This window comes from Rutidosis leptorrhynchoides, unplaced genomic scaffold (genome assembly GCF_046630445.1).
Source record: "Rutidosis leptorrhynchoides isolate AG116_Rl617_1_P2 unplaced genomic scaffold, CSIRO_AGI_Rlap_v1 contig59, whole genome shotgun sequence".
NCBI lineage: Eukaryota > Viridiplantae > Streptophyta > Magnoliopsida > Asterales > Asteraceae > Rutidosis > Rutidosis leptorrhynchoides.
The window spans coordinates 34477-55393 of record NW_027266810.1 but is presented as its reverse complement, the minus strand read 5'-3'; the positions used below and the strand labels follow the sequence as shown (position 1 = coordinate 55393).

The window sequence follows — 20917 nt, the reverse complement described above, 5'->3', positions numbered from 1 at the left end:
CGAATTTTCAGCCAATCAGATCCACAAGCACTTAGTTTCAGGATGAAATTTATGCTTGAAATTCCAAGTCCGACCATCAGCAACTTGGACGATAAAACATCCCTCTGAGTCGTGAAAGTAAACCTCAGCAAATCGCAGAAGTATATTCTATAAAAATGAAATATCAATACATGTAAAAGACACGATTAATAACTACCTTTTATTTCCAATGCAACAATTCATATATACTTACAAAACAGGCGTCCTTAGAAATATTCGCACTGGTGATAATGATCACAAATGATGCATTTTCAGTCTCATACACCAAAGCAATTCATAATAGCATATAATAGATATATGGGTACATCCCACATCGACCATTTACCAAAATATGAATTGGTTTGTATACCAATCATTTTCATAATAATATGTTTCAATGTCCTGGATGTCTTCTTCTCATTTCAGTTGCATAAATAAAAATAAAATAAAATCCCTTTGTTAATTATTGCCACCAATGATATATAAAAAGCTGAAAAAGGAAAAAAAGGAATCCTTACCAAGACTTTCACTTAAGTTCTTATGTCGGCCGCCATTTACTTCATAGCATCTCAAAATTGTTACTTTCAATTCCACTCTCCTTGAAGCTTCAAATCCATGGCTGGGTTCTTCATTACTAGTATTGATAAATAGAAACTGAGAGGGAGAGTTTTGAGAGATTTTCAGTTTAGTTGTATTAACTCAATTGATTTTTACAATGTGTTTACAAACTTATATAAACTATAATTGGAAAAGTAAATAAAATATAAGCTAGAGATTCTTACATGTACTAAAGATCTAAATTATGTCTTGGTTAATCGTTTACTAGCCATCTTAGGGTGGCTGCTTTATTTGTGATGTCACAATCCATGCTTAACATGAATTCCTTCTGATAGGAAGAATCTTGTAGCTGAATAAATCTGACTTGGGGAAGAGAGTTGTGTTGAGTGGATTTGGGCCGCGGCGCAAGCGAGGCCCAATTGGGCTGAGAGAACAAAACGAAGCCCATCACACTTCTGAAACTGAAAGAGAGAAAAAAAACAAAACGACGCTGTTTTTGTCTCCAACAGCTAATCGCAAATTCAAATTGATTTCATCTTCTTCATTCGTCTTTAGGGATTTGTCTCAGATCGAGGAGCCCAAGGTTGGATAGAAAGAAATGGAACGTGGGAGCTCGCTGAGATTTGGTGAAGACATCGGCAATTTGGAGCGAAGAAGAAATCGAAAGTAACCGTATGGACCCTTCCTTCACCTGATTTCTTACAATGTGGCAATTAATTTTGTCCGTTTATGGAAGACGGCGTTTTTGACAATATGGATGGCAGATTGGTTGTCACAATGTAAGAGAGCAGCTTGAGGGTGTGAGATTCGCAGGTCTTTGAGGAGGTAACGAAGCCAGACGAGTTCACATGTAACCATGGCAAGGGAACAATATTCTGCTTCGGGTGAGAAACGCGAGACTGTGGATTGCTTCTTCGATTTCTAGGAAATTATGGCATTGCCGAGAAAGATACAAAAGTCGTGACTGATTTCCGAGTCATTGGACATTTTGTCCGGTCAGCATCAACATAAGATGTCAATTGGAGAGCATCAACATGCCTTTTTTCAGTCGAAACATTCCTAGGATTACCGGGGATCATATCTCTTCCATGCTTGGATTCTATAAGTCGCTAAAAATTGATAAATATCTGGGAATGCCATTTATAATAGGAAGAGCCAAGGTTAGCATTTTCAAGGATCTTACTGAAAAAATGTGGAAAAGAATGAATAGATGGTATTCACGCTTCCTTTCAAAGGCTGAGCAAGAGATTCCAGTTAAATCTGTAATTCAGGCAATCCCATCATATGTCATGTCATGTTTTGAGATTCCAATGGCAATAATACATGAGAATAAAAAAACAAACGTCGCTTCTGGTGGGATGGAAACCGGAAAATTAGGTGGGTGAACTGGGGTAAAATGTCAAAAGCTAAAAATCAGGGAGGATTGGGAATTCGCGACCTTCATTGTTTCAACAAAGCGTTATTAGCAAAGCAAGGATGGCGTATCCTTCAAGAGCCAACATCTCTCTTAGCTAGATCCCTTAAAGCAAAATATTTCCCTTCTAGAAATTTCTTTGATGCTAAAATGGGCGCAAATCCCTCTTACACATGGCGTAGTATTATGCTTGGTAGGGATACCCTCCAAAAGGAGGCATCTAGAGAATAGGTAATGGTTCAACCATTAACATATGGTTCGACCACTGGCTGCCAGATCACTCTTTCCTCTCCGACCTGGAATGGACAAATAACCAGAGTTTCCCAACTAATGCTCCTAGACCATAAAGCATGTGATTTACCACTGCTGCATGAAGTTTTCCCTCCTGCCACAGCTTGGTTGATCAGTACAATCTCGCTTTCTTGTCAAACTATTGATGTCTTTGCGTGGCAAGGCACCAAGAATGGTAAATTTGTTTTTAGAAGTGCATACTACACAGCTTTGTCCGAGTCCTAGGCCTATCCCTGCTCCGGTTAAGATTGATTTTTGGGACATTATTTGGAAGCTCAATGTACTATCTTGAATCAAGTTCTTCCTATGGAGGCTTGGCCACGACAGTTTACCAACAAAAGATCAGCTCATGCGTCGAGGTATGTCACTTGATCTTTTTGCCCGGTTTGCGGGTTGTGGCCCGAAAATGCTGCACATTTATTTCTCTCCTGCCCATGGTCATTAAGGGTATGGAATGCTCTATTTCCAACTTTAAACATCTCCCGTTTGGTCTACCAAAATTTGATAGATTGGTATTATAGACTATATCTTTTATTACCTAAACTAATTGGGAATTGTTTAATGTTGTTATATGGTGCATGTGGAAAAACAGGAATGATTGTCACTTTAATGGTAAATGTATGCTTCTTGTACTAATGTGTAAGCATGCTAAGGATTGGCAAGAGGAATTCATTCTCTCCCAGCCAATCAAGGCGATTTTACCCAGGGCACCTCCAACTCAGGCCACATGGAACAAACCCCCTCCTGGTTGGTTCAAAATCAATAGTGACGGGGTTGTTTTCTCAAAGCAAGGCAAGATTGGACTAAGAGTAGTGATTAAAGATGATCATGGAGTCATTATATGCAGCCAAGCTTTCTTTTCGGAAGGTTTGCCTGATGTCCTCCACACAGAAGCATTGGCTCTCTCTATGGGAGTTGGTTTAGCTTTACGTTGTGGTATAAGGCAGGCAATTTTTGAAGTTGATTCTCTGTCCCTATATGAACTTCTACAAAGTAGGGAATCACGTTTCTTCCTTGCCATGCTGTAATAGATAGTATTAGGGACGACATCATAATTTTTGTGGGCTGTAATTTTACTTTTATTAGGAGAGGTGGTAATTATTTCGTTTAATATTATCGACTTTAAAACGTAATGAGAAAGACAATTTATCCTCTTCTCCTCTCATTATAACTTAAAAAAAATGGATGAAGCTGACCGCAGGAGAGAGATTAGTTGGCAGTGAGTGCAACTTGACAAACACGTGATATTGCGTATTCCATTAAAACTGTTCGACAAGAACCATATACTGAGAGTATTGGAATTTAGCTCTGTTTAATGTGTTGTTACGTCTGATTAAGGGGGGGAAATAAAACAGAATTTTAAGTTAATGATTTTGTTTTGCAATTATAAATTGCTTGAGAAAAGGAAATTTTGATACTTCTATAATGCAGCGATACATTGTCAATCATATAGTTGCTTCATACTATTCTGATTTTTGAATGTAGTTTTCTCGTTTTTTTGAGAATATGTACGTATATAGTTTCCTCGAAAATATGTATGTACACCTCTTATTTATTACAAGTCAGTGGAAAATATGTATGTACACCTCTTATTTATTACAAGTCAGTGAATCCGTTTGTTAGATGGGAAATTCGTACTTTTAAAATTTAATAATTTAAATATTTCATATAAAGAAAAGTATAATAATTATTTATACTACACATTATCAAATATATTTCAAATATTATATCAAAAAAAATTACTTTTTTATCAAATATATTTATTTTGATTTTATTTCAAAATCTATAATTCTATTAGAATTAAAATTTTATTTTATTTTCAAAAATAATAAATATATAAAAAAGTAAAAATTACTTATCAAAATTTAATTTCATAATAAAAATTATAATCACATCTAATCAATTTGATTGTTCTTATTTTTTGAAAAATAAAATATGTCCACTTTAATTAAGAATAAAAAAAATTATAAAATTTTTTTATTAAGAATAATAATTTAATAAAAAATTAAAATAAATAATATATAATATAATTTGATTAAGAATAATTTTTTAATAATATTTTCATTTGAATATAAAAATTAAGACATGTCCATTTTAATTAGGAATTAAAAAAAAAATTTATAATGAATTTTAATTTAAAAAATTATTTAATAAAAAAATTAGAAAGAAAAATATAATGTCTTATAATTTTATTAGCAATTATTAGTTAGGAACAAAATTATAACATTGGAAAAAAGTAATTGGAGAATTTTATTAAAAATAATTATTAACTCAAAATTGTAAAATAAATATATGAAATTTCTATTCATTAATAAAACGTCGTGTGTGGAATTTTGATTTGACAATAAAATTTATAATTAGAACAAATTAAAAAATTCTTCTTATTGTCTATAAATTTTAACTCTCTAAGACTAAATATTATTGTTAATTAGTTATATAATTATATATGCAAGCACTAATATTTGATCAGTATCTTAAATATTAAAAAAAACTCTAAAAATTGATAGAATTTTATTAGGAATCATTATGTTTTTATTTCCTAATTAGAATAGGAAAAAAATAATATTATTGACTTAAAATTGTAACTTGAAACCTAATTAAACTCAAAATTCAAAAATATATGTGTCAAATTATTATTCATCAATAAAACGTTATGTGTCGAATTTTGATTTGACAATAAAATTTGCAATTGAATTTGCAATCAGAATAAATTGAATTTGAAAAGTCTTGCTATTATCTATAAGATTAGAAACAAATATAGTATATAATAATTTTATTAGGAATAAATTTTTAAATAATTGATAGAAAATTTATTAAGAATAAAATTTTTATACTAGAAAAATTAATTAGTAAAATTTTAGTAGAAATTATTATGCTCCTAAATTTTAAAATATATATGTCAAATTTCTATTCATCAATAAAATATCATGTGTCAAGATTTTAATTTGACAATGAAATTTTTCAATAAATATAAATTGAAAAATATTATTAATGTCTATAAATATATAGAAGTTGATTTTATAATAAAAATTATAATTGCATCTAATCAATTTAATTGTTTTTAAATAAGATATATTCATTTTAATTAAAAATAAGAAAAAAAAATATATTTCGTATTTATTTAACATCCTAAATATTAGAAAAATCTCATATAATTAAAAATAAATTATTTGTAAAATTTTATTAAAAATCATTATATTTTTATTTTATTTTAATTTTTTAATTAAAAAAATAATAACATTAAATTAAATTATAATTATAACTTAAAATTTAATTAAATTTAAAATTCTGAAATATATATCAAATTATTATTATGAAATATATATCAAATTATTATTTATCAATAAAATATTATATATGAAATTTTAATTTAACAATAAAATTTATAATTGACGTATTATTATTTTATAATAATAATTTTCTCATTTATGAGCATTAATGTAATCCTAATTCCTAACTAGTGTTACAGGGTACAAGAAGACAATAATTTGCCGCATTTGCCAGCTGCATCACTCTATAGTCCTTTTTTTACAACGTTAGTCATTAGATATGTTTGAGAAATAATAAAAGTTAAAGCCCTTCTTTTTTATCTTTCTATGCAATAAATTCTTACTTATATTGAAAACCAAGTCTATTGTATTTTTAACTTAGAAAAAAAAAAAAAGAAACTATTAATATAAAATCTCAGCTTTAGTCAGTTGAAGACTAAGTCAAAGCTTAATTGATTTGTTACGATCTGTTATATACTTGAGTTGCAAAAAGATAGGAATAGATAGTTTCACTTTCAAATTCAGTCTATCTAATCACTTGTAATTGTATTTATAGGGTAGAATTATACATCAATAAAAATATCCATTACCTCTAAACCTTATAATATTTTGTAATATTTAAATCATTCTTTGAAATTGAATGAAAGCAATAATTTATTTCCAATTCAGATCGTCTCTTCTTAAAAAATCTTTACCAAACCAATGTCGATCTTTCTTTGTTATTTTTCTTATCAGGGTAGGGAAGGTCATCAGTCTTCACTTCGACTTGCGCTGATCTTCTCATTGAATGGAGGCCGCCGATTCAAGAATCAAATCGGAAAAAAGGATGGCAGATCTCAAATGAAATGGTAGCGAGGATGTGGAACTTGAATTTTTAAAGGAGGGGATAGAGGAACACCCAATACGATGGAGCGTTCAAACAAGGTATTTAATTTTTGAGGGCCACAACAACTAATTAAATGATAAAGAGGAGTATTTTGGAATAAGATGACGTATCCCGATGTCAACTTCTGGTTGATGGTGTTGCTGACTAAGCAAATGACTTGGAAACGGTTCGGTTGGATCGATATGATGTGGAAAGAGTTGGTGTGAAATGATGTTGGAATAGCACGCTTCTTTAACAATATCGGAGGGAGATTAAATCCATCATGGATATCGCAGAAGTTCTTCAACATGAAAACGTCTAGGGCTTCCTTAATGGTCGGCAAAGCTTAATCCTTCTCTTTTAAGTACCTGACTGAGAGGGTTTGGAGCAAAATAAATGCTTGGACTGCTAGATTTATTTCTAAAGTAGGGAAAAAAGTCTAATCAAAGCAGTTGTTCAAGCTATATCCCACTTACACAATGAGCTGTTTCCGTATTCCACGAAAGTCATCCGAGAAATCGAAACAGCGGTACGATGTTTCTGGTGGTGGTAAAAAGAAAATTCATTGGGTTAATTGGCCTTCGATGTCAGCAGCAAAGAGAGCCTAATTCGCTACTGGCACTATCGCTTAAGGCAAAATATTTTCCTTCGAGTTCCTTCTCTGAGGCTCCTTGGGGAACACTCCCTCTTTGGTTTGGAGAAGCATCCTAGAAGGTCCAAAACACTGACTACAGGAAGTCTTTGGAATGTAGGATCAGGAGATTCTAAAAAAATTGGAACTGATAACTGGATTCCCCTCTATGAGACCTCTTCTGAAATTTCATCACTCTTTATTAGTGCGGGCTTTCAACAAGTCAGCCAAGATCATCGACTAGAACACCTGTAGATGGAACGGATCCTTGTTGTTTTCCACCCTTCCATCAACTCTGGCATCTCAGGTTCAAGCCATCCCCATCTTGGCAAACCTCCCGGATTTTCTTTCCTAGAAAAGTACAAAAAATAGAGAATTCTCTATCAAGAGCGCGTATTATGTTGCCTGGAAGTTGCTACCCCCTCTACACACCACTGTAAGAAACTCTCATCCTATCTTCTGGAATATTAATACCCTTCCCAAAAATAAAGCTGTTTTTGTAGAGAATTGGCCAGGAAAGCTTGGCCACAAGAGATAATCTGCCAAAATGTGGTATTCATGCTGATAAATATTGTCTGTGTGTGGCTACATCCCTGAAAATTTGGAACATCTCTTGATCTAATGTCCCTGGTCAATTAAAGTTTGCTAGCCCTAATCTGAATCTCAATGAATGGGTGAACGAAAACTTTTTTTAAGCTGGTTTTACAGAATGCATGAAATTCTTGATCATGGTACTTGGTTGTTGTTCATCATTCTTCTTTGGCTAATATGGAAAAATCGAAACCGGACGTGGGAGGAAGCATCATGCTCTTTGCCATCCACAGTTCTTGAACAAGCTAAGCATATACTAGCCGACTTCTTGTCTGCCAGAAATGGAAAAGAGTTTTCCGACGGGCCTTCCTCGAGACGGTCTTTCATGGATTCCACCTAGTCCGGGGACTTTAAAAGTCAACACTGATGCTGTAACTTTTTTAGAGTTGGGAAAATAAGGTCTTGGTGCTATCATCAGAAACTGTGAGGGGGTCAAGTGATCTCCTATCAATCCAAATATATAGACGGATATGCTGATATATATATATATATATACGTATAAGCAACAACCATTCTCATGGGGATTTCTCTAGCTTCTTTAATCGCTCAACAGATGTCCAATAAAATCTGATGCTCTCCTAGTCATCAATGCAATCAACTCCAACGATATTTGTTTTTTGTCATGTCGTGAATTGGTTTATCATAGAACTTTAATAGCTACTTTCAATTCATGGACTTTTGTATACTCTTCTTCTAGAGATAACAATCGTTCAGTCCATTTACTTGCTAATTCTAGAATAAAAATGGCCTTCATTGATTGTCAATCTCGTTGTATTTTAATGCCGATTTTGGTTAAGTAATGAAAAAAACCCCACTAATTTTAAAAAAATAAAAGAAAATAAAAGGTAAACCATTCAGTTGGTCCTTATAGTTTATGGTATGCATCTATTAACCTTTAAAATGTTGTAGCGGCCGCTTGTTAGTTCCTTAACTCAGTAACGATACCGTTGCCATGTGGAAACGGAGTTATTTCGTGACTTTGACTTTGTACAAATATTTTAAAATAGTATTTGGGCTCGTGCATTGCACGAGATAACTAGTTTATATGTTAATTAATTTTTTATTTTTTAATATTCACATTTTATGATAAACGAATGTTGGATTTTGATGTTAGGAATTAGTAGGGTGAATTGAGAAAAAAAACAGAACATAAATTTTACGAATTATTTATTGAGCCTGTGTTATTTAAATTAAAAAATTAATCATTTAAGACATATTTTCTATATTAAGATTGTACGAGGTGTCGCAAGCTAAATAATTGTTGGTCCTGTATTCATTACTAATATATAAGTATAGATAGATAGATGACATTTAATTGTTTTTTTTTTTGGCGTTAAACGAAACGAAAAAAAAAAAAAAAGAATGTCTCTCCCGTAACGCTTTAAAAGTATAACTTCCATATGTATCCATTATTTTTCTTTTCTTTTTTTTATCCATTATTTTTCTTAAATGCAATTAAGGTCAAAATCTATACACATTCGTTTCGGGCTGAACTTTACATGTTGGTCTTTTGCTATTTGGTGTGTTGATCTATGAATAAAAATTGACATTGACATGTGTAATTTTGCGCAGAAAAACTCAAAAACTTCAAATGAAGATGTCCCAACTGTCCTCTGTCTCTCTCGTTTAACAATCTATGATTTATATTTATATTTATGTAAAAGTAACCATTTATTTTTTATTTTTAATATTTTTAAATTATTTCGTTTTTTAAAATATAAAGTGTATTTTTTCGTCCTAATTTATATAAATATTATATTATTTGATCATTTAATAATTACGGACGTTAAAAAGTCTGGATCTATCATTTATGATCAATCATAGAGAAACACATGTACAATACGTATCGAAATAGGAAAAAACTTAGGTACGCTTCCTTACGTACGCTACGTACGCTTCTCTGCTTTAACGGTTGTACGTTTGACCAACAGTACAACTGTTTAAAGCAGAGAAGCGTACGTAGCGTACGTAAAGAAACGTACGTAAGTCTTGCCCATCGAAATACTCCACATGTCTGGCAAATTAATTGACAAGTCCCCCAACTTAAATCAAACCAGAAAACAAAAGCAAACCGATTAAACCGACCCACCTTTTATCATAGGCCAACACTGGCTTCTTCTTCCCTTCTTATTCGCAGCTCATGATCTGATCTGAGAACTCTTCTCCTTTCTCCTTCAAAAGGCGAGTAGCTGAGTCAAGGATTGGTTTGGCTTTAATGGGTCTTCGTCATCTTCTTCTAGTAGAGCTTTGAGCCAGAAGGCCGGAGCCGACCGGAACCTGGCGAGCCCTGCTCCTCCTCCTTCTCCTCCGCGACTCATTTCAGCGCCACCGCCACGAGTTGTCGAGCTGCTGCTACTACCGTCAGGCGTCGGTTGCATCTGCTAATTTCAGTAATAGTAACACAAGACGGTGGTGGTGGATGGGTTCAGGAGATTTATGGTAACTCAATTAACTTTAATTAACTAGTAATTTTTTTATGAAATCAATCTTCTTTTGTTATGAGGCTTTTGATTGTGGATTATGATAATAGATTAATTAAGAGCAAGATGAGTGTTTGTAACTCGGAGATTTTGTAAGTAAGTGGTCCATTGAGAAATTTCGATGGCTGATTTCTTCGCGGAATTTTTGCAAACAGATGTCAACAATTCTCAATGCATAACAGTCACCAGATCTATTTTGATTTTCGAAGAAGAATTTTAGTTTTTGGCTTTAGTTTAGTAGTATATATTAAGTATTAATAATGTCAATCTCAATTGAGGAGAAGAAATCGAAATTAAAAAATCATTGAGAAAACGAAAATAAAATGATTTGGATTTGGAGAAAACGACAATGATTAAAAATCATGGAGAAGACAGGAGGAGGCGGCGGTGGAATCCGCGGAGGCAAAGGCGGAGAGTTTTGGAGAGGTCGAGAAAGTTGAGCTGAAGAGAGAGTGAAAGTGAAAGTGAAAGCGAGTGTGAAGAAAGTGACGAAGAAGAGAAGCCATAAGCGGTGTGTCGAGGAAGAAGAAGATTTGGATAAGTTCAGTTCGGTTCAATTTTAGGTTCGATTTCGATTCGATTGATGAAGACAAAGTCTAGGTGGATTTTTTTCACGTCATGTACACGTGTCAATATATGATTGGTCATAAGTGACAGATCGGTGTTTTTAACGTCCGTCAGTATAAAAAGAGCAAATAAATAATGTGTAAACATTGAGACAAAAGAATATACATAACGTTTTAAGTACGAAAACAGTTTAAAAATATTTAAAATAAAGAATAAACTGTTATTTTTCCCTTTTATCTTATTATTGGTACATACTCAAGTAGATGCTTTACTTTGATTCTAATGTAAACTTTAGAAAACTTTAATTAAACGGATGAGAATAAGATTGGACCAAATTAGAAGAAATTGTAGAAGAAATTGATTATTGGATTATGACATTAGATTCTTTAATCAACTGTCTTTTATACATTTCTCCTCTAGCGCTCTCTCTCTCAGCTAAATATAATTAAAAATCTACTTTGAATGATCAGCAAGTACAATTCAAAAAAAAAAAAAAGAAAAAAAAAAAAGGTACTAGGTTTAAATAAAAACTATATGTGACTAGAAATTAGAACTATATATATAGATAGATAGATGATGATTACAATATCTTCTTCCTTCTCTTCAATTATCTGAGGACCTCATAAAACCCTTTCTCCTTCCTCACATGATTCCTCAGTTGCTGACCTGAACATTAACCCACATGCATCATTTCAGCAAATTTAATTTTTCTTTCTTTTTCTACAAACAAACAAGAAATATTACTTGTATTCACAAAGAGAAAACAAAAGCAAAAAAGGTAGGAAAAAAATTAAGTTCTTTTAACTGCAACTTCTTAGCTAGATAGATTTTCCTAAGTAATTGCTATATTTAGATTATACAAGGAACAAACTTTAGAGTAAACCAAATCGATCGAAACCGCTCTTTTCTTTTTAATTGATACATATTGTAACGGGAATATATATATATATATATTAACTACCATTACTGATTAATTAAATGAAATGAAATTACCTTGTTGGGGGTTACAAGAAGGAGGGTCTTCAAAGAGTGAGAGAGAGAATTGCTTATGAGCAACGCCAATGTCGAATTGAATAAGGCCGGTATTGGGGTCATCCACGGTGATCTCTTTAACCGGCAGCCATAAGAAGAGCTCTTCTTGAGTCAAACCAACAACTCCAATAAGACTTCCATAACTGAGATTAGCTCTAAACACACTCTCATACATAACCCTATTCTCGAATTTAGTCAAGCATGGTCCTCCAAGGAATACCTCTAAGTGTCCATTCTCTGATAGTGTGTAGGATTTCACTTCCTTTGGCACCAATCCAGCTGGTAATCCTCGAGATCGTAGCAATTCGTGTACATCATTTGATGAAACACTAGATATTCTAATTAGTACTCTTGATGATGACAAAAGGAACAAAACGATCAGAATCACTTGCTTTATAATTGTATTGTGGTTTGAATTTGCCATTCTTTTCTTTAGTTTCTCCGATCGATTCTGAGAGAGAGATGGAGAGATTAAAGACTGTTTTGAAGATATATAAGAGCCTTGAACATACTAACTAATATAGGGTAAAAAGAAAAAACTGTAGTTGGGATTATTAATTGAGGGTTAATTACTCCCTTACTTCTAAAAAAACAAAAATTATCCTCCACTCTAGTTGAAGGGATAAAAAAAATTCTGAAAATACATTAACATTTCCATTATTTTTATTAATGTAATACTCCATCCGTCTCAAAATATATGATATTTTGATTAATATGCTATTGTATAATTAAATATAAATAATGATGAATTTTTGTTCAATAAAATAATTTCTAGGTTAGGCATGCATGATGTTTTGTCAAATTTAAGAAATTTTAATCATTATTTTTGAATAAAAATATAATAATTATACCATATTAATTATATCATATCATATTAATTAAAACATCATGTATTTTTGGATAGATATAGTACAAAAGAACATATATATATATACACAATATATATATATTGTCGGTAGGGGAACTCCCCGGTTTACAATGGGAATTTCGATTATTTTGAAAAATAAAACTCCTACAATATACTACAAGACATATATAAAGGAACCTTTTGCAGTTTGTTGAAACCGATTTGAATGTTTAATGATGTATCGCCCTTTGGTTGGTAACTACGATCAAATGTGGGGTTTAATCTTGATTGTTATGCTTTAATTGTTGTTCGTATCGTATGATTATGTTTTATATGTCTGGTTTGGTTATAATTATTTATTTTGTAATGTACTATACCACCTAATGAGCCTTAAATATAAGTTTTAGGAGTGATATAAGTTGTCTTGCTTGATGTTGTATTTGATTGTATTAATTATAAGCCTATACTATACATACATTATTGTTCCCCCCTCAACTTGATTCAATCATAATAAAGTACATCAGTTTGCAGAATAGTTTAATTTGTAAGTTTTTATCATTTTCAAAGAAATAAATTACCATCAACCACAAGAAAACCCACTTCATTTATATACATATATAGTTTGTCATTTCTTACCGTACCCGCCATATATTAACCTCTAATAAAATTAATAAGCATACTAATTAATTAACATAAAACATATCATCAAAAAAAAAAAAATTAACATAAAATATATGTTCACTTTGAAATATATTTGAATTTTGAAGTAAAGAAGCAACTACTAAAATGGATAGAGGAATTAAAATAAATTGAATGAAATGAAATGACATCAAGGAAGAAAATAAACTAGCTCAAACATTGATTTTTTATTAAAAAAAATTGTAGAATTGTAGATAACCCCAAATACATTTATTCAACCACAGATATCGCAAGCATTTTCAGTTTTCTTACATAAACCTATTAGTAAATATTAACGGTATAGTATATAAAAAAAAAAAGTATTAACGGAAGCCTTTCTTTTAGCAATAACAATTCATTTGATGACCTAAATAGAAAATTTCATAAACGTTAGGGAGCTCAATGTAAATGTAATTTTGCATAAAGAAAATTTACTACGCGGCAGAAAATTATTTGGCCGCCACAGGCACACCATCAACACCAACTTTCGTCGCCGGATCTCCGTCCTTATATCGACAGGTAGTCGAACCACCAAACTACTCTCGTCGCCGGAAACTTACGTCACCGGTAGGCGGGAAATAAGTGGTCGCGTACCACGTGCGTTGAGTAGCGACTCAAAGTCAGTCGCCCTGTTCACATAATTTTAAATTTATATATTTATGCAAACATCTTCAATTTCTTATCCAGACAATTTCAATGCACAGGCGATGAAACGAGGCTACTCAGAATCTGGATCCAATCCTCCGCAATCGAGATTCAAACATAATCCAGAAGGTTACTTTTTTGAGCTAAATTTAATTTTTTTTTTTAAAGTGATCGTTTTCTTTTGAAATTTCAAACATTTTCGAAGTTATACACTATTGTATGTCTTTAGTTGCAAAGAATGTGATGAATGATTATTAGAAAGAAAATCCAATACAATGCTGCCGATTATGAAGCTGATTAGTCTTATGAGGTCTTTCTTACTTCGATTTTCATTATCAAATTGAAAGAAAACAGAATGAATTGATTAAGCTAAGCTAAGCTAAGAGTTCCATGGAGCTTTAGACACTGAGCTTCAGGGATGTTGATGTTTTCCTTTTTAATAAATAAAAATAAAAATCGATGTTTTCAAATTTCCTTTGGTCACATTGCCTATGGAACGTAATTGGTAATGTTGCTTGCGGGTTTAGGTGATGCACGGTTTTTGGACGATGAAAGTACAAAAAATTTCGCACAGAAGGTAGCTGATCATTACAGTGCTAGAACAAATCAGACTTTGGAAGAACGAGAAGCAAGCCCGATTATTCATTTGAAGAAACTTAATAATTGGGTGAGTGTTAACTTGCTTGGAGCATTATAAAGTGAATGCAAGATTGCAAATTTGAACTGGTTTTTTGTTTTCTTAATTTATTTGCTCCTGGAGCAGATTAAAAGCGTTCTAATTCAGCTGTACGCTCATCAAGGCGATACTGTTCTTGATATTGCCTGCGGCAAGGTATGATAAGATTCAACATGGTGTGCTCGTCAATTTTGTACATCGGTTTTGTACATTCTTCTTATAAAATGAAATACTGTCTGTTTCTATAGGGTGGGGACTTGATCAAATGGGACAAGGCAAGGATTGGATATTATGTTGGCATTGATATAGCCGAAGGCTCGGTAAGCTAAGCACCTTGTGGCAGGTTTTTTTATGAGTGGGAGCCTTAAATCAAACCTGACTGTGGCTTTCTTATTATCGGGTGTGAACTAGACTTTTTGGGCATGTTTTGTTAGTCTTCTGTCCAAAAAGTAAATCAAACGCTGAATATATAAGCCCCGGATTTTCTTATTCAATGATTATATGATAAAAAGATCCTTACGGTATTACAATTTTTACGACTATGCATGAAAAGCCGTTGTGACTATGGGATAGGTTATACTTTGTCATATTAGGTTATGATTATAAAGCCCAATACTGTGAACTTCCTAGTTTTTCTTTCACATCAGCACAGCCATCTTACTTTAAGTACAACATATATGTACAGATAGAAGATTGCCGTACTCGGTATAATGGCGATGCTGACCATCATCAGCGTCGAAAGAAGTTCTCATTTCCTGCTCGTCTCTTGTGTGGAGACTGTTACGAGGTACTGCATAAATTATATAGAGTCGCCAGCTTCTGTTTGTGCTTATGAAGTAAAAGTTTACTTTCTCAAGGGTAAATTCCATATTTTTATGTTTCCCCTGATGTTTCATATACTACCACTTCCCTCCTAGTTTCTCAAGAGAGTTATGATTATTTTTTTGTTGATATTAAAGGACAGAGTACCCTTATAAAATTACGATATTTACTCTTCCTACTGATATACACAATTATTTTTACTATTTTATTGAATTGCAATAGGAAAAAATGTTGACCTGTTTGTCCTTCACCAGTTACATAACGGTTTATTTGAATATTTCCTTATGATTTCATAACAGTTGAAACATCTAGGGAAAGTTTGGTAATTTTGAAACATCAGGGGCAAGAATGAGGCTAACCTCAGAGGTTTATTTGAATATTTTCCTTTTAATAATCATTGTTTTGACTTTTGAGACAACCATACTACTATCAAAATAGTTAACTGCCAACCAAAAAGAAGCATGCAATGGGCATTGCTGCTGAATTTTAGTCTTAGCACAATATCGTTATTCGTGGCATCATGAAAGTGTTGGTGATTATGTCACTGTTTCTTTATGATTTCAGGTTCGGTTAGATAAAGTTCTGAAAGATGATGGGCCATTTGATGTTATCAGTTGCCAGGTGATTAAATTCTTATTAACTTCTTGATGAACATTGTCTGAGGAAGTAGGAACTATAAATAGACTTGATCCCCTGCCTCAAAAGTGCAAAATTTATATAATCCTTGCTTAAAAAAGAAGAAAATTCTTAACCCATTATTGAAGAAAATGATTATAACAGAGATGATTTGTAGTTTGCTTTGCACTACTCCTGGTCTACTGAGGCACGTGCACGGCGGGCTTTGGCCAATATATCCGCATTACTTCGTCCTGGAGGCACGTTCATCGGAACAATGCCAGACGCTAATGTTATAATAAAAAAGCTTCGAGAAGGTAATGTTTTTCATGTTTGAAAGATTTTTGGATGGTGGATTGCCATTTCATTCTTAATTTAAAGTTTTATTTTCATGTAAATATGCAGCTGAAGGATTAGCCTTCGGTAACAGTGTATATTGGATAAGTTTTGATGAAGAATCTTCTGAAAAGGTGATTTCTTCTTGTCTTTGAACCTATAGGCTCGTTATATCAGTATTTTGTTTTATATTTAGTAGTTGACTCGTGTATCTCTGTATGTTACAGAAATTTAGATCTTCATGTCCTTTTGGTATCCAGTATAAATTTCACCTGGAGGTAAACTTCTGTTCATAATATGATTTAGTTTTGTTTATGTGTGTTTCTGTTTGTTTGTGAGACAGAAAGAGGAGTAAGGAGAAAAAGATGTTTTTTCTTTCACACTCTCAATTAGAACAATTTGTGTTATTGGGCGTCTATTTGCTGACTTTTGATATTTTTATTGCAGGATGCTGTGGACTGCCCTGAATGGATTGTTCCATTCCATCTATTCAAATCAATGGCAGCAGAAGTAATTTTCTTTCCGGCTACTATTTCATGTAAAGCTGTGAAACTCATTAATTGAGTCTTCATGTACACCTATTCTTGCGATGCTTTCCCACATTCCTTGAAGCACACATTTCTCTCTTTTGAGGTTGCTTAGCTCCTGTTTTATTCAGTTCTTTTGTTTCTTACAACTTAACTCTTTTTTATTTTTTGGCAGTATGATTTAGATTTAGTTTTTGCAAAGAATTCCCATGAATTCGTGCACGAGTACTTGAAAAAGCCAGATTATGTGGAGCTGATGAGAAGGCTTGGTGCCCTTGGTGACGGTAATCATGATCGGAGTAAGTTTGACCCCATATTATCTTACTTCTCATTTGAATGTATTCTTTGTGTATGCACATATCTAGGCAGCACATTCTCATTTCCTTTCCGTAAATCGTTCACCATCCAGGCACACTATCACAAGATGAATGGGAAGTTGCATATCTATACTTGGCTTTTGCGCTGAAAAAGGTCAGCATCACTTATCTCGTCTTGGTTACAACCAATGGACACAATTTCTTTTCCATTACCACGAGTATCCTTTCAATGAATCTGAGAAATGTATGAAACTGTCGAGGTGACATCTTGTCCGACCTTACTTCTTTCCTGTGTGTAGCGGGGGGGCCAACCAGATCGGACACAACCCAACAATAAAAAAGACAAAGGGAAGATGCACATATCAAAGGAGGAAATCTTGTTTGTATAATTGCATACGGGTTTCATTAAATTGGAGCCTTGATAAAATGTTACTTTACTATTATGATCATAAGATTATATTCTGCTGGCATAAATTTTTTGGCTGAATTTGTATTTTCGTTCAAAAATAAAATAAAATAAAATGTAATGAAGTTTAAACTATTTAACGCGACTTGATTCTTGAAAGGAAAAAACTTAAGTACGCTTCCTTACGTATGCTATGTACGTTTCTCTGCTTAAACGGTTGTACGTTTGACCGACAGTACAACTATTTAAAACAGATAAGCGTACGTAAGTCTTCCTCTTCTTGAAATTACCGTGTTTTTTCCCAAGTTTGCTCCACTGTCAGTATGAGATTGCTCGAGTAAGATCATTCAACAGAAGCTTTAGGAGTCCTTGTCAAATTATTTATAGTATAGTCCAAATCTGACTGTGTAGCCTGAGTTCCATTCCCAGTTATCCAGCAATGACCACACGAAGTACCCACGTACATCACATCCATCCTTCCTGAATAAAATAATTATATAAATAAAAAGACATTTTTATTTAGAGACGGGGAATATTTGTTAGTTTGAGATGACTAAATACTCCATTTGGTAGTATTATATAGTACATTATTACCTTATTGCAGCTGACAGGTTTGAGAGGTAGTCAGTCTCTATGAAATCGTATCCTCTTATCATCCTGTAAAGTCCTTTCCACTGGGATGAATGGGCTATTTAAATCATCCACTCCTGAAATTTTTATTTTTTTTAAAAAAGAGGAGGTAAATTTCATACAAGGTAAAAATTTCTCAGTTGATTAAAGAAAGGGAGCATGGGAGAAAAAACCTACGAAAGCAGAAATTTTCAAGCAAACTTGGTAGCCTTCTTTTTCGTACACTGCAAGTCTTTTTTAGGTTGAGTTTAGATACGCACCGTTTTCTGTTATAATCACCGGCGGATTTCCATACTTATCCCTGATGTACATTACCAGCTTCCGAAATCCCCAAGGGACGATGTGTAGCCAGCGGGAAGCAGCCTAGAGTATCCAAGAAAGGAAGTACTAAGCCAGCAGACTTGCTAGTGTATTGAATTATGTAAGAAATTGAGTTGTTAATACGTACCCTTTCTCCAATTCGAACTCCACTTCGAGAAGCTAACAACAAACAATTTGAAATAAATTTCTCTATACTTGATTCCTGATGGATATATATACTTGCCTTGTAGTAGAAGATGGAAAATCCGGGCCACATTACCAGTAGTAACGACAGTAGAATCTGACGTGGCATCTATCAGTATCCGTTTCCTCATGCTCTTCTTGTCCTTCTGAGCATACAATGTGGTGTAATGATTTATGCCTACGAAGTCCAAGGTGTTGATTAACATTTTCGAGGTTTCGGGTGAGATTTCAGAGGCAGTCTTTAGCCCACTAATTTCTTCATAGAATCCCAAAGAAAAGTGGATCAAGGAACCTGAATCGATGAATCACTTTCCTTAAGGATATTTTTGATCGATCGGAAGTAGTGTAGTGTAGTATAAGTATTACCATCCTGCTCCGAAATCCATTGCTCTAGATGCTGCATCTATGTCCTCTTCACAATCGGAGAATGGCTCGTACCATATGGCATCTAATGCAATTCCAATTCTACGCCCCTTGTCTCTCCTGAGAATGACAAGAATGATATGATTTTTCTCATAATTCTGGCATTGCAAGGACTTTTTATATATGTATAAAAACAAGTAGCTCTGCACACCTTGAAATTTGTTTTGTAAGTTGTATATGCAACAACATGGGATAAGAGGATATTGTTCGCGACAACGTATGGCTCAACGGAAGAATATATCTCCGGTCTTCCAAAAGAAAAAGGAGCACCTTCCTGGAGCTTGAATACCGGTGTCGTATCCTTGAAGAGCGAAACCATGAGGTTTCATTGAATGTAATCCAATGTTTCACCCCGTCTCCGAATGCTTCAAAGCAACTATATGCATAATGCTCAAAATCTTCCCACAAATTGATTCATAAACATTTTTGATTCGTGTAAGTGTACATATATATGTATATATATATTGCCAAAAAAAGAAAAAACTCCGATATAATTGGCTTTTATGTATTGTATGTTTCGCCCCTTAATTGTAGTATATTAATTTATGACGTACTTACATGACTTGTGTGTTTAACCATCCTTGATATTTATCTTGAAGCGTCTGAGGGAGATCCCAGTGATACAGATTCATGCAAGCCTGGATTCCTGATGGAATAACTAATAAATTATGTTAGGATTATTTTGTTTAACAATATATACTCTTTCATTCTTGACCCTTTTCCAGGAGACGATCAATAACAGAGTTGTAATATTTTATTCATTGTAGATTAGCTAATTCTCCTGTTCCAAAAACATTAATTTTCAATAAAACAGAATAGAAAGATAATTAACAAGAGCTAGTTACATCTAAATACGTAGTATTATCTTAGAGAAGAGTTTTCGCAAACTTACTTGGAAAAATCCGAGACCAAGATATGGAGAATCTGTAAGCATCCATTCCTAGATTCTTCATCAACTCTATATCATCCTGCGGACATATATATATATACACACACACTTCTATATATTATTTGTACTTAATACACAATTGGACACCAAATAGTATCACTCTTGCTTTTGAATGATTATATTGCGTTAATGATCAATTATTATTAGCAAGAGAAATCCTATTAGGTCAGCATGTTCCAAACTGAACTAAAAACCATGATTTATTCAAAATATTCGTATAATATTGTATCTTAATCTGAAGTCGAGTGAAAGATATTTCACCTGGAACCGATGATATTGGTCAACTGCTGTGTCTGCATTGCTAAAGTCAAGGATTCTCCCTGCACTTAAACGTGCCTTTTCAAAAAATAATTAATTAATCCTAACACTTTTCTATGTCTAAAGAATTTATTTATGATTATTGTTTGATGATTAGTAATCAATGATCACGTACATAATACATTACCTGGTTGCCTTGTGTGAAAGTATCCCCTATGTTGGCTCCCTTGTTTCCTTCATTTACAGCTAGCTCCTTCAAACTATGCACACTTAATTAGCCCTCACAATTAATCCATTAATGGGAACAAATTAATTATGAACCTTGTAAGCTAACGAGGCTGTTCCAAACACAAATCCTTGTGGAAAATGTTCTCTGCCAAGGGATTCTGAAGTCTCCAAGAAAAAGAGTGTAAAAATGAATATTTTCATGATCGAGCTAAGGAGAATATATAGTTTTGTCACACTAAATTGTTTGCTATCAAGTTTATTTATTTACGGAGTATATTGTTGGTTGAGGATTTCTTGCAGATGAAGTTATTTGTTTTTTAGTCCAAGTTAGCTAGGTTAT

At 33.2% G+C, this 20917-nt stretch overlaps 2 protein-coding genes and 1 pseudogene across 2 annotated transcripts; 1 reads left to right on the top strand and 2 right to left on the bottom strand.

The window, feature by feature from the left end:
- Nucleotides 1–11291: 11291 nt before the first annotated feature.
- LOC139884705 (uncharacterized) lies at nucleotides 11292–12140 on the bottom strand. Its single transcript, XM_071868700.1, has 2 exons — nucleotides 11678–12140; nucleotides 11292–11350 (listed from the first exon to the last, which is right to left on the bottom strand). Exons 1-2 carry the CDS (start codon nucleotides 12138–12140, stop codon nucleotides 11292–11294), a joined length of 522 nt encoding a protein of 173 aa, XP_071724801.1.
- A 1808-nt stretch (nucleotides 12141–13948) lies between these two features.
- Nucleotides 13949–17568, top strand: LOC139884700 (mRNA cap guanine-N(7) methyltransferase 1-like). The gene is made up of 13 exons (XM_071868696.1): nucleotides 13949–14015; nucleotides 14414–14553; nucleotides 14650–14718; nucleotides 14811–14882; nucleotides 15248–15349; nucleotides 15949–16005; nucleotides 16178–16316; nucleotides 16405–16469; nucleotides 16563–16613; nucleotides 16783–16845; nucleotides 17038–17161; nucleotides 17272–17333; nucleotides 17479–17568. The coding sequence occupies exons 1-13, from the start codon at nucleotides 13949–13951 to the stop codon at nucleotides 17566–17568; spliced, it is 1101 nt and encodes a 366-aa protein (XP_071724797.1).
- Nucleotides 17569–17928: 360 nt separating this feature from the next.
- LOC139884701 (putative beta-glucosidase 41) lies at nucleotides 17929–20736 on the bottom strand (annotated as a pseudogene).
- Between the last annotated feature and the right edge of the window lie 181 nt (nucleotides 20737–20917).